At 32.2% G+C, this 13,436-nt stretch overlaps 3 protein-coding genes across 3 annotated transcripts; all 3 read left to right on the plus strand.

Moving 5' to 3' along the window:
* The first annotated feature begins 208 nt into the window (after nt 1-208).
* Nucleotides 209-1,552, plus strand: LOC130671941 (uncharacterized). Its single transcript, XM_057476090.1, has one exon. It carries the CDS (start codon nt 209-211, stop codon nt 1,550-1,552), a length of 1,344 nt encoding a protein of 447 aa, XP_057332073.1.
* Nucleotides 1,553-1,578: 26 nt separating this feature from the next.
* Nucleotides 1,579-2,457, plus strand: LOC130671942 (uncharacterized). Its single transcript, XM_057476091.1, has one exon. The coding sequence runs from the start codon at nt 1,579-1,581 to the stop codon at nt 2,455-2,457; it is 879 nt and encodes a 292-aa protein (XP_057332074.1).
* Nucleotides 2,458-11,371: 8,914 nt separating this feature from the next.
* LOC130671943 (J domain-containing protein DDB_G0295729-like) lies at nt 11,372-13,156 on the plus strand. Its single transcript, XM_057476092.1, has one exon. It carries the CDS (start codon nt 11,372-11,374, stop codon nt 13,154-13,156), a length of 1,785 nt encoding a protein of 594 aa, XP_057332075.1.
* The last annotated feature ends 280 nt before the right edge of the window (nt 13,157-13,436 follow it).

Here is a 13,436-nt window from a genome sequence, read left to right on the forward strand (position 1 = left end):
TGAACATGATTGTAGCAGAACCGCACCATTAGCTCCAATTGTATCACAATACCGGTGCCCTGAACATAATTACTGTAGAATACCGGTTGAATCTACTAATCGAGTGATATCTAGGACTGATCTCCCAGTTCAAGATTATTCTTCAAATAGATCAAATTTCAATATTTCCAACAATGTAAATATAACTCCAGAAAATAACATAGGCGAAATGAACGTACGTTGTCATCATTGTAGTGCAAAACCTGTTGCTGCTGAAGTCGTTTCAAATAAACCTAATTCTTTCAATGACTGTTGTCGTCATGGTGAAGTTGCGTTAGAACCTCTTCCAGAATTTCCGTTGTTGTTAAAATCCTTATTCGAAGGCACTCATAACAAATCGAAAAACTTTTTCGAACGTATTCGCAATTTCAATAGTTCGTTCTCTTTCGCTTCTTTTAATGCTAACTTGGTTGATTTATCTTCTCAAAGACGGGGCCCATATTGTTTCAAAATACAAGGTCAAATTTATTATCAAATGAATACTTCAATATATCCATCTTCGGATGAATCACCAAGTTATGGTCAACTATTTATTGTAGATTCGACTGAATTAGTAGAATATCGGTCTGAAAGAAATGTGGATTGCGATAAAGATCTTTTACAAGCCATCGATGTGACAATTTGTCAGCATAACGTTTTCGCGAAATCCTATCAAATGATGAAAGAGGTATTAAAAGATCAATCAACAATTAATGTAAATGGTGAAATTGTTGAACCCGAGTTGAATTTAATTTTTTCATTGAAACCTGGTATGGATATTAGAAGGTATAATTTGCAAAGGGAAAATGAAGTCGCTGCAGTTTTTTCAATGGCGGCTGATGGTGAAATTCCTGGATCATATGTTACGATTCAAAATAAAACATCAAAAACATTTCAATATTTAAGTACAATGAATCCTAACACTGAACCCTGGGTCTATCCTCTATTTTATCCTTATGGCAATCAAGGATGGCATCAGTCTATACCATACGTGTATAAAACCCATCGAAGAGTAACTCGAGCGGATTATTATAAGTATCGATTGGCTATCCGGAACCACTTCAACGTTTTTTTAATGGGACGTCGTTTAACTCAACAATGGATAGTAGACAGTTATGTTAAGATAGAGAAAGATAGATTAAATTACTGTAAATTTAATCAGAAAAAATTGCGGGCCGAATCTTATCAAGGTTTATTAGACCATTTACAATCACGGCTTTCTAATAACAATACAAATTCAAATATAGGCAAAATTGTTATTTTACCATCAAGTTTCTTGGTGGTGCAATCTGGTGCATTGCATATATGCGGTGCATATATTGCAAACCGGTGCAATATAATTGACGCCGAACTATTACAAATTCCTACACAAGATGAATCGCAATCATACTACAGTAAATTAAATGTCGATCAAAAAGAAGTAGTAGATTTTATATTAAATTCAGTCGAAAATGGAACACTTGATAATCCTCATTGTGTATACATAGACGGACCTGGGGGTTCTGGCAAAACATTGATTTACACAATTTATTGAAAAACATGAATAAAAATGTTTGTACAATGGCTTATACAGGTATTGCAGCGACTCTTTTACCCAATGGAAAGACAGTCCATAAAACTTTTGGCTTACCTGTTCCTATGTTTTCAGATTCGTCTTCACATATCAAACCTAATTCAACGCAAGGGGAATATTTGAAGAATGTTTTTATTTGGGATGAGGCTCCAATGTCACCTAGATACGCTTTAGAAATAATCGATCGAACTTTACGACACATTATGAGCAATAATATTCCTTTTGGTGGAAAATTGATTATTTTAGGTGGTAATTTTCGACAATTGCTTCCAGTCCAACCCCATGCCACCCGTACCGGAACAGTTAATCTATCCATTAAATTTAGTTCATTATGGAGTCATTTTCACAAATTTTCATTGACTCAAAATATGCGTGCATTGCCAGAAGAAAGAGAATTTGTAGAATTCTTACTGAATGTAGGTAATGGAACCCTTAATGATTTAAATGATGAATTGGATCTTCCCGAGGCGTGTTTGACATCAAAAAATAATGACATCGTCGATAATGTGTACGGAAACATTATTAGAGGAAAGCGTTATGACGAGCTTACAAAAACTGTCATTTTATCTGCTAGAAATGTAGACGTAGACGTAATAAATAAACAAGTTGTCGTACTTTTAAATGAGTCCACCGAAAAAATTTATACGGCCGTTGACAGTACCGAAAATTGTGACAATGGAAATATCGATGACGCTATTTTACCTGAATATTTGAATACTTTGAATCCTCCTAATTTTCCTCCGTACGAACTTTACTTAAGGCAGTATACTATAGTAATGTTTATCAGAAATCTTAATTTAAGTGAAGGATTATGTTATGGTACGAGGTTAATTATTTTAGATTTAGGTATTAATGTTCTACGGTGAAAAATTTTGACAGGTGACGAAAGTGGTAACATTGTTTTTATTAATCGATTGACATTATATTGCGAGAATGTATATCCATTTACTTTCAAAAGAAGACAATTCCCCATCAAAGTAGCGTTTTGCATGACTATAAACAAGGCACAAGGTCAAACTTTTGAAAAAATAGGAATTGACCGTTCGAAAGACGTGTTTAATCACGGTCAGTTATACGTAGCTTTCTCAAGAGTTCGAGCTTGGTTGGCATTACAAGTGTATTTAGATGCAACAAAAGTTGATAGGACTGTTAAGAATTTTGTTTTCAAAGAAATATTCTCATAATTTATAATTTTTCAGAAACAAACTATTCGTAACGTAATTGGTTGAAATTAAACTGAATACAATATACATATCGTATCCTCATTGGATACTTTCTACATTACATATAAACGACACAAAAATATATCATCATAATCATAAAATATACTTTGGTATCGTATCACATGCATACTACACCTAAATGTTAATTAAAGGTTGTCTCGCATTGTAGACGGTAAGGTGCTACATATATTTCCGAGTTCTTCTCGTACGAAACAATTTATTCATTTGAATTACTTTTCATATGTAAATGTGTATACAGATAATTATTCATTGAAAATTTTGAAACATTTGAGGACGTTCATATAGTCCAAGATCCCAGGGCCGGCAGACGTCACGTATTTTCTGACGGACGAAATGTGGACGATTGAGTAGTGTTAGTATGTACTACGATCGTATGCCTACCTGCTAGCTTGGTCAAACGGCCAATTTCCAGGTATCAGGTGATCAAGGTACATAAAAACATTACTTTACATAATTTCTCATCGCTAATTTTCACGTATGTTTTAAACAATATAGTAGAAAATAAGTCGTCAATACTCCCAGACACTTTCCGTCGGCCATATTGCTTTGCAGACGCTTTAAAGCTCCCGAAATAATTAGTCAACCTCACGTAAATTCTGCTGCTCCATTTTTATATATGTTCACCAGACAACTATTTTAAAACCTTTGACAAGAACACAGACCGATCCAAGGGGACAATCATCCCCTAAAGTCAATTTTAATATCTCTGTGGGTGGAAACGCGAGAGCATTATCCACACGTATGAGACTGAGTGAGACCGACTGCGCTGTTGAGGCCATGAAAATTAATTGAGCAGATATTTTACAATTTTTAGAACTTTTGCTAAAAAATAAATTATGACAAAAAAAATTGACATGTAATAATTTTGAAAAATTAAAAATGCAATTTTTCAAAAATAATACTAAAGTTAGCCGACGTTTTTAATTTATTATTTTTATTTACTAATTAAAACTAAAAAATAATGGACCTCTCTCTCTCTCTTACTGTTGACTCGTGTCAATTAATTGTAAATATTAAAGGGAAATCAGCTCAAAATAAAAAAATTAAAAAATCAGGTAAATAATGATAGATTAACTTGTAAAAAAAAGCTTATGTGACCACAACAATTCTAGAATTGTACTCTGCAAGCTGTTTTAATATAATCGAGTAAACTTCAATTTTTTTTAATGAAATGTCAAAAACTTGACAGTTAACAAATTAATTAAATAACAACAATTTTTTTAAATTAATTATTTATTGGGAATTAATATTACAAAAAATAAAGTAAAAAAATATCAATCTTTTATCATTGAGACAAATCGCCTTTTTGCTTGGCGATTCTAACCAGCAGCCACCAGGATTCGGGGGTTGAACCCTGGCTTAGTATAAAAAGCTTATCAACTTACCTCACGGCTTATTATAAAATTATAGATTGTATTTATATTATAGATTATACTTATTAATAGTCGAGTTACTACTTGTGACTCAATTTATAATTATTATATCAAGCTATTCAGTGGTCTTACCAATATTTTAGGACTAGGATAGGACAAGGGCAATGTATAATGTTAAGGATTGATATTATAGAATTACGCAAGTTTATTGCCAATCGTAACAGAGATTCATTTACTTACATTAATTTCCGCAAGGTACAATAACGCAGTCCTGGTTGAAACGCCGGATACGCAATCCGTAACCACGTGGAATAAAGCCTTGTTATACACTGATTTTATTACTTAAACTTAATATTATTCAATACACGAGTGAATCGCCAGTAAAGTACAATAAACTTAATAATCTAACTTGATTTATAATAATTAATCTATACGCAATAGAATAAAAGAATATATAACAAAATGATAGCACTAGTACAAGTAAAATTGTCTAATAATTGATTCTGAATACAATTGGAAAAACATCTTAGCGCTAGTTGATCCAGGATCGAAGTAAGTGCCGATAAATTTGGGCGTAGGACCAGCCTCGGGACTGTCCCCACTTTCACCTGACGGACATGCGTCGACGTGACAGTTCGTCATGTGAACATGGCACTATGACTTATCGTTTCTGGCGGCAACGAAACGAGTAAGAAAACGGGAACCGCAAGGGTGAGGATGATGATGACAATTCACATTGTCTCAACATTTATAGGGAATATGGAGCAAAAGGGGACAGGGAAGGCAAAACGGGGTACCCCCTAAATTTTATAAAAAAAAAATTTTTTTTTTCGTCTAATTACATTAAATCCGATTGATTCTTTCGAATTTTTATCGTCAAATTAAAAAACATTTAATACATTTCTGCATTTTTAGCCCTACCCATAACACCTAAGGCAAAATGGAACAGCCGAAAATTCTGAAAACATGATTCTTTCGGATTTTTATCGTCAAATTAAAAAAATGTTAATACATTAATCCATTTTCCGGCTGATTTTCCATAGCAGGGGCAAATTTGGCCACTAAAAATATTCGAAAATAATATTTTATTTTGTCATTGATAAATTTTTTCAATAATGCAAAACAAACTATAATCTAAAAAAGGCCATTCGGCAGCCGTAATGGAAGGTAGATTTTTCAATTAATCTATATAAAAAGTTTCATAAATACATATCTTGTGTTACATGTTAGTGTATAGTCATATTAGGCTCGTTTTCTAAGAGTGAGAGTAAAAAAAGACAGTGACTATTTTCGATAGAGAACTTCACATAGTTGATTTGACAAAACATTATTTAGGTAATGTACCAAACTAACCTTCACGTAAACAAAGTATAGAAAATTTAATTAGTATGAGATCATAATTGTAATTGCTATTACGATGGCAAGACCAGTTATAACTATAGGACGTACAGGTACGATTGAAACATCATAAATAATAGAAGAAATAATTTCAAAATATAAGATAACTGTGAAATTTACAGGTTAGTTTGTTCACAACAAAATACAACTGATAAAATTGTATTATAATGGGAAATGTATAAGTTACGTGGAATGAACACCATATTGTCACCTTTTTTTGATTCCATTAGAATTTTCAAGGCTATCAAATAATTAGAAGAAATGGTCAAAACATGAAGTTTATGGTCAAAAATTTAAGCTTACTAAACAAGCTTTAAGATAGTTTTTACTGAAATTGTCTATTAGTTTCAGTTTTAATGTTATATGAACTTCAATAGTGAATCAAAACTGATATTTTCGAAAAATCGTAAAAATTTCAAACAGCCATGACTTCAAAACTAATCGACCGATTTAATAAGTGTGAAAAATTTCATGAAGATCCGATAAGAACTGTGGGCGTTATCGTAATGACAACCCTGGTTAAAAAAGTAAATTAAAAAGGATTAAAAAAGCACACATATTTAATACTACTTAATACTCTTTAATACTCTTAATTCTCCGGAGAATTCAGATCGAACATGAAATGAATCCTTTTTAATTCTCCTTTATCTCGCGAAAAAATTATTATCGTGTTAGGATTAAAAAGAATAAAAAAGGATTAAATATTTTTAATCCTAACTTATCCTTTTTAATTCTAAAATAACTTTGAATTTCTGTTCTCGCGGAGGATTCTAGAGAATAAAAGAGGATTGGAAAAACTTTAATTCTAACTAATTCTTTTTAATTCTAAAATAATATTTAATTTCTGTTCCCGTAGAGGATTTAAGAGAATAAAAGAGGATTGGAAAAAGTTTAATTCTAACTAATTCTTTTTAATTCTAAAATAATATTTAATTTCTGTTCCCGTGGAGAATTCAAGAGAATTAAAGAGGATTGGAAAAAGTTTATTTCTTACTAATTCTTTTTAATTCTAAAATAACTTTGAATTTCTGTTCTCGCGGAGGATTTGAGAGAATAAAAGAGGATTCAAAAAAGTTTAATTCTTACTAATTCTTTTTAATTCTAAAATAATATTTAATTTCTGTTCCCGTAGAGGATTTAAGAGAATAAAAGAGGATTGGAAAAAGTTTAATGCTAACTAATTCTTTTTAATTCTAAAATAATATTTAATTTCTGTTCCCGTGGAGAATTCAAGAGAATTAAAGAGGATTGGAAAAAGTTTATTTCTTACTAATTCTTTTTAATTCTAAAATAACTTTGAATTTCTGTTCTCGCGGAGGATTTGAGAGAATAAAAGAGGATTCAAAAAAGTTTAATTCTTACTAATTCTTTTTAATTCTAAAATAATATTTAATTTCTGTTCCCGTAGAGGATTTAAGAGAATAAAAGAGGATTGGAAAAAGTTTAATTCTAACTAATTCTTTTTAATTCTAAAATAATATTCAATTTCTGTTCTCGCGGAGGATTCAAGAGAATAAAAGAGGATTCGGAAAAATTTAATTCTAACTAATTCTTTTCAATTTTAAAATAATGTTGCAATTTCTGTTCTTCCCGAGAATCCGAGAGAATAAAACAGGATTCGAAAAAGTTTAATTCCATCTTTATTTTTTTTAATTTCAAAGTCATGTTGCAATTCCTGTACTCGCTGAGAATTCGAGGGAATTGTGACCATAAAAAAAAAATTATTTTTCTTTTAAACTTTAAAAAAACAAAATAATAATGATTAGTAATTATTTATATATTAAAATTTTATTCTGGGAAAGAAAAGAAACAATAATTTTATACGTGAAATTTTATTTTTTTTAATGGAGAAATTTTGGAAAAAAAAAGTGATTAAAAGAGAAAAAGGCAACGGGAAAAAAATGTAAGAGTGATCGTGAGACGCTCGCCGACCGACAATCCGGCGGGAGAGAGTAAGTGAGCGAAAGTTACTTCCGCGCTCACCGCTAGAGCGTGCGGGCTTCTGGGATATGAACACTTATAGTAGAAGTGTTAAAAGCAAATGCAGCGGACGTTATCGTCAGTCATCACTCCACTGCTACCAAGTGAACTTTGCGTAGCAGTATAGATAATATATTATATTTGGTATAACAAGTGGTCTTCCTCATGGACAATTCGGGATATCCATCCCAGTTCGGGCTCTCTATATTTTTCTTGGGAATAGTTCTTTATTCTATTCGATGTCTCTGAATAAAATTGAAAAGTATTAAAAATTTCAAAATATGAATTCCCCTGAATTCTATTTAATTCTCTGAAGAGAATTAAAAAGTATTAAAAATTTCAAAATATCAATTCTCCTTAATTCTATTTAATTCTCTGAAGAGAATTGAAATGTATTAAAAATTTCTAAATATGAATTCTCCTTAATTCTATTTAATTCTCTGAAGAGAATTAAAAAGTATTAAAAATTTCTAAATATGAATTCTTCTTAATTCTATTTAATTCTCTAAAGAGAATTTAAAAGTATTGGAAATTTCAAAATATGAATTCTCCTCAATTCTATTTAATTTTCTAAAGAGAATTAAAAAGGATTCAATTAATTTTTAATCCTCTTTAATTCTCTTTTTTAACCAGGGAAGACCAGTGATAATCATAGGGGTTAGAGGTACATTTGATACATCATAAATAATGAAAGAAATACTTTTATAGTATAAAATAGCAGTGAAATTTACAGGTTATTTTGTGCACAATAAAATACAACTGACGAAACTGGATTATAATGGGACAAGCATAAGTTATGTGGAATGAAAACCATATTTTCAACATTTTTTTATTTCATTATAATTTTTCAAGGCTATCAAATTATTGGAAAAAATGGTCAAAATATAAGATTTGAGGTCATAAATTAAAGCTTATTAGTCAAGCTTTAAAATACTTTTTACAGAAATTCTCTATGAATTTTAGTTTTAAAGTTATTTGGACTCTAAAAGTGATTGAAAACTGATTTTTTCGAAAAATCGTTAAAATTTCAAACAGCCATAACTTCTAAACTAATCGACCGACTTAGCCCATCTTCGAACTTAACCGTGGTAATAACACATAAAATGAGTGTAGAAAATTTCATTAAGATCGGATAAGAATTGTAAACGCAATCGTGTCCCAAAAGTCCGTTATATTACATAAATATATATATATGTATGTATATTAGGATAGCGCAAAAAACCGACTATTTTTTTTTTTCGATCTCGCACTAAAATTTGTTGGTTTACGATGTTTTAAGAAGCCTCTCCAAAAATCAGCTCGATCAAAAATTTTCAAGAGGTCGCTCACGAATTTTGAAAATATCAAAAATGATCGAAATTCGGATTTTTATTTCTAAATTTTTTTTTCTTTCTCATGGCAGCAATATTTTATATTTGTGAAATCATGACTACGCTGAGAATTTCAGCCCAAAATTAAAATATTTAAAACTCGCTCAAGAATTTCGAATATTTCCGAGTGCTGTCTTTTGGACGCTTTTGAGCGACCCTTAAATATTAATAATAAAGCTTCTCGATTTTTTCACCATCATGTTGAACTTAGGCATCTTTGTTATACAAAAAGAGGAGAGGTTGTGTTACGGCGTAACATGTCAAATTCCAGAAACAACTAAAGATTTAATAATTAACAAAAAAAATAATAATAAAAGAGTATATTATATATTCAAGGTCAGATGATTGTTGAGACTGTTGATGTGAAACAAAAAAAAACGAGAACTCAGATAAAATAAGAAAAAAACAGATTAAAAATTGGAGACGCAATATTCTAATGTACTGACGAGAAAATAAATAGGATAACCATTCATAATCTACATATCATGAAACCACTATAACATACCGCGACAGGAAATATAAATAATAATTTTGACGTTCTACAGATAATAAACCTCATAGCCACCTATTCATAACAACATGAGAGAATTATAATAGCCCAGCGGGTAACGACAAAAAACGCGAGATTAGGATAAAAGCTTATATACCGACTGGCTAAACAGTATAGATCAGTCAGGGAATCTACTATTTCGTTCCCATTATCTTTCACTAACACATATATAGGAATATAGTTTTGCCTCTAATGACTCAACTAAGTGTTGTATTTGACGCCTGCGCTTTCACGGTCTCTCCTCTTGACGCGTGCCATCATTATAAATTCTCCTTATTTGGGGATACGTGCTGCTTGACCCATCTTCTACCGCCCCTCCGTAAGATGTATCCCTCCGCCTCTAATTAACATATATGAAAATAGTGCTAATTTCCCCTTGGAATAACTCGATAAATAATTGAAATAATTACAAACTAAAAATGCCATAATAGTCCGCATCTCCACCTTAATTAATTAAACCAAAAATAATATAAATCTTTCCCATAATTATCTCATAATAATTAAAAATATCGTAAGACGACTTTACATTAGCTCTGTGAAGGTCAGCTCCAAGCTCCTCTACGCAATGTATCCCTCCGCTTCTCACTAACACATATGAAATTATTATGAATTACCACTTTGAATAAATCGATAAATAATTGAAATAATTATAAACTAAAAATGTCATCGTGACCCGAATTTCCACCTTAATTAATTAAACCAAGAATAATATAAAAATTATTCATAACTAATCCATAATAATTAAAAATATGAATAACATCTACACCAATAGTGATAAAAAGAAATAATTATAATCAATCGAAAGATAATAATAAGGAGATTAATAATCAATAAACAGTTATGCTTCAAATCTAATTAATAATCCGTAATTAATAATTTAAAATAGTCCCTATCTAATAACATGGGGAACGGGTGTATTCTTCTTGGTGGGGACATTGTTCTAGAAGCTTCTACCCGAAATGGTCACGTACGCCTTTATCCCACACCACGCCCCGCAATTCGTCAAATCTTCCAAATAACATTAGTTTTTGGTAACAAATCTCAAATCAAGGTCGCGCGTGTTACCCCTCGCCTAGAAATGCGCCTATAAAAGCTGCCGCGAATCAGTCCTCTGCGCCCATTAATTATCAAGCTCTTGATTACGCGAAACCTTAATATTTTAAATATCGAATTTTTATTTCTTGCTCGAGTCGTTATAATATTAAATTCAGAATTTATACAATTTAAATAGAATCATTTTAATTAAAAATAAATTCGATTTTTAATTCTTTTATTCAATATTATAAATAATTTAAATAATTAAATTATTTCTATTGAATATTATTGCTGCTTTAATTTTTATTATTCACATTTAAATAAAGTTTCGTCATATTAAAAAGTATATTCAGACAGATTGTCAATTACCCAGTATAAGTACCCCCTTTTGCTCATTCACATCAACAAGTATCAACTTTCAAGAACCGTAACCAACCATCAAGCCACCTGACAACATCTCATTTTAAATCGAATTTCAATCAACAACAATTTCAAACGAGTCGAATTCTAATCAACGATCTGGTCTCCAGCTCAGCCAAAATCTTGTATCCTGACATATTGTTATATTGAATAAACCAACTGTAAGTTTAATAAATTGTTCATTTATCTAGTGATAAGACACATCCATTCACCTCGTACATCCTATTTTCGTATATTGACATACTCGACACTAAATAGCGAGGTCCCCGCTACCCGAGTAAATGGCTTAAGTGCTTTGACTCAAAATTAAGGGACTGAAAAACGTGTTTTCGTCATCTTGGACGTAACACAATTATAAAATTTGGTGTCAGAAGTGGGATCATTTTTCGAAATGCCCAAAGTGATCGAGTATGCCAAACGAAAATAAGTATAATACGAGATCACGTAGTAAACACCGTGAAGATCAAGACGAATCATTAGATAACCTTGATTGGCAAAATATCGACCCTAAAAATTTAACATCGGATCAACGTAAATTTTTAAACTTACCAAGTGCGGGCGCCAAACTAGATAAAGATATTCCGGCGGATACAAATCAAACGCGTCAGAATTTCGAGGAAAAACAAAGAGAATTCGATCGATTACGTCACGAAGAGGAACGTAGACAACGCGAAGAGGAACGGTTGCGTCGCGAACAAGAGGATCGGCAACGCGAAGAGGATCGGCAACGCGAAGAGGACCGGTTACGTCGCGAACAAGAGGATCGTCAACGCGAAGCGGGACAACAGGAAAACGCGGATTTAAATCGAGAAATTGTGAACTTAAACCGCGAATTAGTCCCTAATATGCAACCTATAAATGTAATAATGTCACCATCCATTAAATATGCCGTGGAAGCAGTTCCTTATTTTACCGGTGAAAATATTCCCTTGTCGCATTTTATCGATGGCTGTAACGAAGCCCATGCTATGATTCCAGCAAACGAGGAACAAAATCTTGTTTTTATGTTAAGAAATAAATTACGTGGCGAAGCGCGTAGAACGATACAGGGATTACAATTTGAAACTATTAACGACTTCTTATCTCATCTTAAAGAATTATATGAGCCACCCAAGTCACTTTATCAATTACAAGGGGAAATGGGGAGAATATTTCAACGCGATGACGAAAGTACTCTATCGTATACTAACCGAGCTCGTGAGTTAGGTAACCAAATATTGGATGTAATAGAAGCCCAATTACCTGTCGGTCAAGCACTTTCTGATGCGGACAAAGCAAGATACGGAAACGAATTTAAAAGTTGTTTAATAAGAGGACTTAAACCCGAGATCGAGCAAAAAATTTCAAGAGATAAAAATTTCCAAAATACATTATTTGAAGCGGTAGTGATCGAAAAAGAATTACGTGCTAAAGATTTACTCAGAGGAAAAATATCATCTAAAAGAGATATAAATTATTCAAATAGGGCGTATACTTATGACGTCCCAAATAATCGGGAGGGGAGAAGAGTCACAGTCGTACAAGGTCAACCAATAGTATGTCAAATTTGTAATAAGGCGGGCCATAGTGCTCTAGCCTGCTACCAACTTGAGTTTAATCGTAATAAAAGTAATCAAGAGCGTTTTTCATCTAATATTGATAATAATGGTAGCCGATACAACAGTAACAATAATAATAATAATAGCCGATTCCGTGGCAGTGATCAAATTAATAGTCGATTTAACAATCGCTACAGGGATAATAATCAACCCAATTACAATCGTTATAATGATAATAATACCGATCGCCGTGATAATTCACATATTGCTAATTATCGAAATAACAATCAGTATAACGGCAATAATGATGGTAACATGGATAGTAGTTCTCGAAATGCTTTCAATAATCCATCATTTTCACGAGAACCGGTAAATGGAAATATCGATGAAAAAATTTGTTATTACTGTAAATCTCCGGGACATTTTATGGCAGACTGCACAAAAAGAAGAAATTACAACCAAGCGTTTACCGATAGACCGCCAGGTCCTTCTAGCGACGGAAGAGCTCGTATAAACGAAGAAAGGTCGGGAAACTACACACCACCCCCGCGTCAGGGCGCGACACGGGAGGTCGGAAGATCAGAGCGTCCAGTATTACAGGTAGTTGCCGAGGAAATGGAACCGGAGGAGAACACGGAGATGTTCCAGTGGCAGTAGTCAGACTTAGTCATGATTGCGAGGCCCCCACTATAAAAATAACGGCTACGGAAATTTTGGACTCGGCTATACTTATGATTGATACTGGTTGTGAATTAAATTTAATTAAATATGGGAAAATAAATCCAAACACCTGGATTGATCGCAGTGAAATCCTAAAATTAACGGGTATCACAGCGGAATTTGTTTTTACGTTGGGAAAAATGGAAACGGAATTTTTTGGTATTCCGATTACATTCCATTTAGTTCCCAATGAATTTCCGATAAGAAGAAACGGAAT

Source organism: Microplitis mediator, chromosome 7 (assembly GCF_029852145.1).
Source record: "Microplitis mediator isolate UGA2020A chromosome 7, iyMicMedi2.1, whole genome shotgun sequence".
Taxonomy (NCBI): domain Eukaryota; kingdom Metazoa; phylum Arthropoda; class Insecta; order Hymenoptera; family Braconidae; genus Microplitis; species Microplitis mediator.